General features: G+C 51.8%; 1 protein-coding gene across 1 annotated transcript in view; it reads left to right on the forward strand.

Annotated features, from left to right (window-relative positions):
• Nucleotides 1–1,604, forward strand: part of GNG7 (guanine nucleotide binding protein (G protein), gamma 7) — a 2,213-nt gene extending 609 nt beyond the window's left edge. Inside the window, exon 2 of the mRNA XM_010184319.1 lies at nt 1,479–1,604. Within this exon, the coding sequence (XP_010182621.1) occupies nt 1,479–1,604 (126 nt within the window). The remainder of the gene's footprint in view (nt 1–1,478) is intronic.
• The last annotated feature ends 613 nt before the right edge of the window (nt 1,605–2,217 follow it).

Here is a 2,217-nt window from a genome sequence, read left to right on the forward strand (position 1 = left end):
GTCACAGCCACAGCATCCCCTGAGGGATGGGGTCTTCTCCTCTGGGAGCTCCCACTTTATTCTGGCACCCAACTCAGTGGCTGTGGTACCCAGGCGTAGTTTGGGCTTTGGAGCAGCTGTTGGTGGGGACAAATACTGCACTTCTTAAACCACAGAGGATCTGCACCACGTGGTTCTGCAGCTTTGCCTGCATCGGGCCTTGCCTAACGCTGCCCAGAAGCTCCCTGGGCGGGCAGAGGCAAGATGTGCTCGTGGGGAGCCGCTTGTCAGAAAATCACGTGGAGGAAAGCCCCGAATGTGTCGGTGAGGGCGCAGTGAAGCTGCGATGCTGTAAAACACAGAGGTGTTAAACCCACCTGATGGCTTCTGGTGTGGTTTCCTGGTCAGAGAGGGTTTTCTTTGACTTTCAGTCCTGTTGCTTCTGCAGCAGCAGATCCTCCCTCAGCTCCACTTTTGCTGTGCAGGAGCTGCTGCTGCTCTGAGTATCTCGTTTTCTCTTGAAAAGCTGTGAGGTTTTGTAGCTGTTTGTAGGGCCACCAAACTCAAACCCCACTCTCGGCTGCCAAACTGGCTCCTGAGCTTGGTGCAAAACAAATCCTCACTCCTCCGGCTCCCACCTGCAGCCGAGTTCGGCAAAAACGCGCATTTCCCTGCAGATAAATGGGCTGAAACCCTTCTGATATGAGGGGGACAGTCTCCCTCTTTCCCCTTAATTACTCCTCAGAGTAATTCCCATTTGATGTGACCAACAGCTTTAAGGCAGAGGCTTGACCTCATCTCTGCAGGTTTGGATCCCGGTGTATGTGATGAGTACATTTACATGCAGCCACAGTTGGCGATAGGAGCGTTCCTGACTGATTCGGAGTTTACTATTTAATATTGCAGTAATACCTAGCGTCTGCCCCAAATCGCCTCATCCAGTGCCATCTCTGGGTCCCACTTTCCAGGACACACCAAAAACAGGTGGAAGAGCATGCACCGTGCCCAGCCGGGCCTCCAGATGCGTGGCTGTGGCTGTGGTTTGTGTTTGCCTGTTGTGATGATGTTAATTAAAAAGAAACAGGATTGCTGGTGGTGTCCGGAGCCACTGGCATCTCCCTACGAGAGGCCCCAAGCAGAGCCTTAAGTAACAGTTTCTGATTTCAAAACCTCCCTTTTTAGCACCAGAGGATGGCCGCTCTCGAGTGGGCTTTCTCTTCCTTTTTTTATCCCTTAAAGATGAGGACAATAATATCTTCCTTTAAATCTCTCGCTCTGGGCTGGGAGCGTACTCGTCGCTTGACTCACGTCAGACATTACAGACCGTTTTCCGTGTCCATTTCCCCTTTTCAAGTCTCATTCATTTCCCTTTTTCAAGTTGCTGTTAGGAAAAGGCGACCGTCGTGTCCCTTCCTTGCCGGGGATGCAGTCAGTGATGCTGCACGGGCCAAAAATAGTTGGATATTCTCCCTAACTTTCTGCTTTTTTCCACCATTTAGGTCTCGAAAGCATCTTCTGAGCTCATGAATTACTGCGAGCAGCATGCGAGGAACGACCCGCTGCTGGTTGGCGTGCCCGCTTCGGAGAACCCTTTTAAGGACAAAAAGCCCTGCATCATCCTATAGCTCTGCTGGCCGCGGCACGCGCCGTCTCTCCGGCAGGGCACCCTTCTCCATCCCCTGAAACCTAAACTGCGCCGAGGGGTAAACACTCAACGTTGGCTTCAGATAGCCCTTAAATCTCAGACAAAAAAAGAAAAAAAAAAAGAAAAATCATTAAAAAAAAAAACAAATAGCGGGCGGTTTAGGGAAGGGTACCTGCTTTGGGTGGGTGCTGCACCGAGAGGGGTCAGCATTCAAATCAGAAAAATAATAGGGTGGAGGGGCGGGAGGGGGGGCGTGTTTTTAATCGCGATACTCGGAATTGGTGCTGGGCGGCGCAAGCAGTGGGGTTTTATTGTGTTTGCCAATGGGATGCCAGAGCCCAGCGTCGGGACCTCGCGATCGAGGCTGATCCAATTAGCGTCCGATCAGCACGCGGTCGCACGAATTGGCTCCGTTTCTTGAGAGGGAGCGAGGGAATGCAGGTGTGGAGCTGTTTTATGGAAAATTAGTACAAAAATAGGGGAAAAAAAAACCAACCCAACCTAAACGCGGCTCCAATTTGCTGTGGCAAATGGGTAAACTGAGGCAGGAGGGAGGAGGGGAGAGGCTGGGGGGGTCTGTCTCCATGGCAAGG

Source organism: Mesitornis unicolor, unplaced genomic scaffold (genome assembly GCF_000695765.1).
Source record: "Mesitornis unicolor isolate BGI_N332 unplaced genomic scaffold, ASM69576v1 scaffold29045, whole genome shotgun sequence".
Taxonomy (NCBI): Eukaryota; Metazoa; Chordata; class Aves; order Mesitornithiformes; family Mesitornithidae; genus Mesitornis; species Mesitornis unicolor.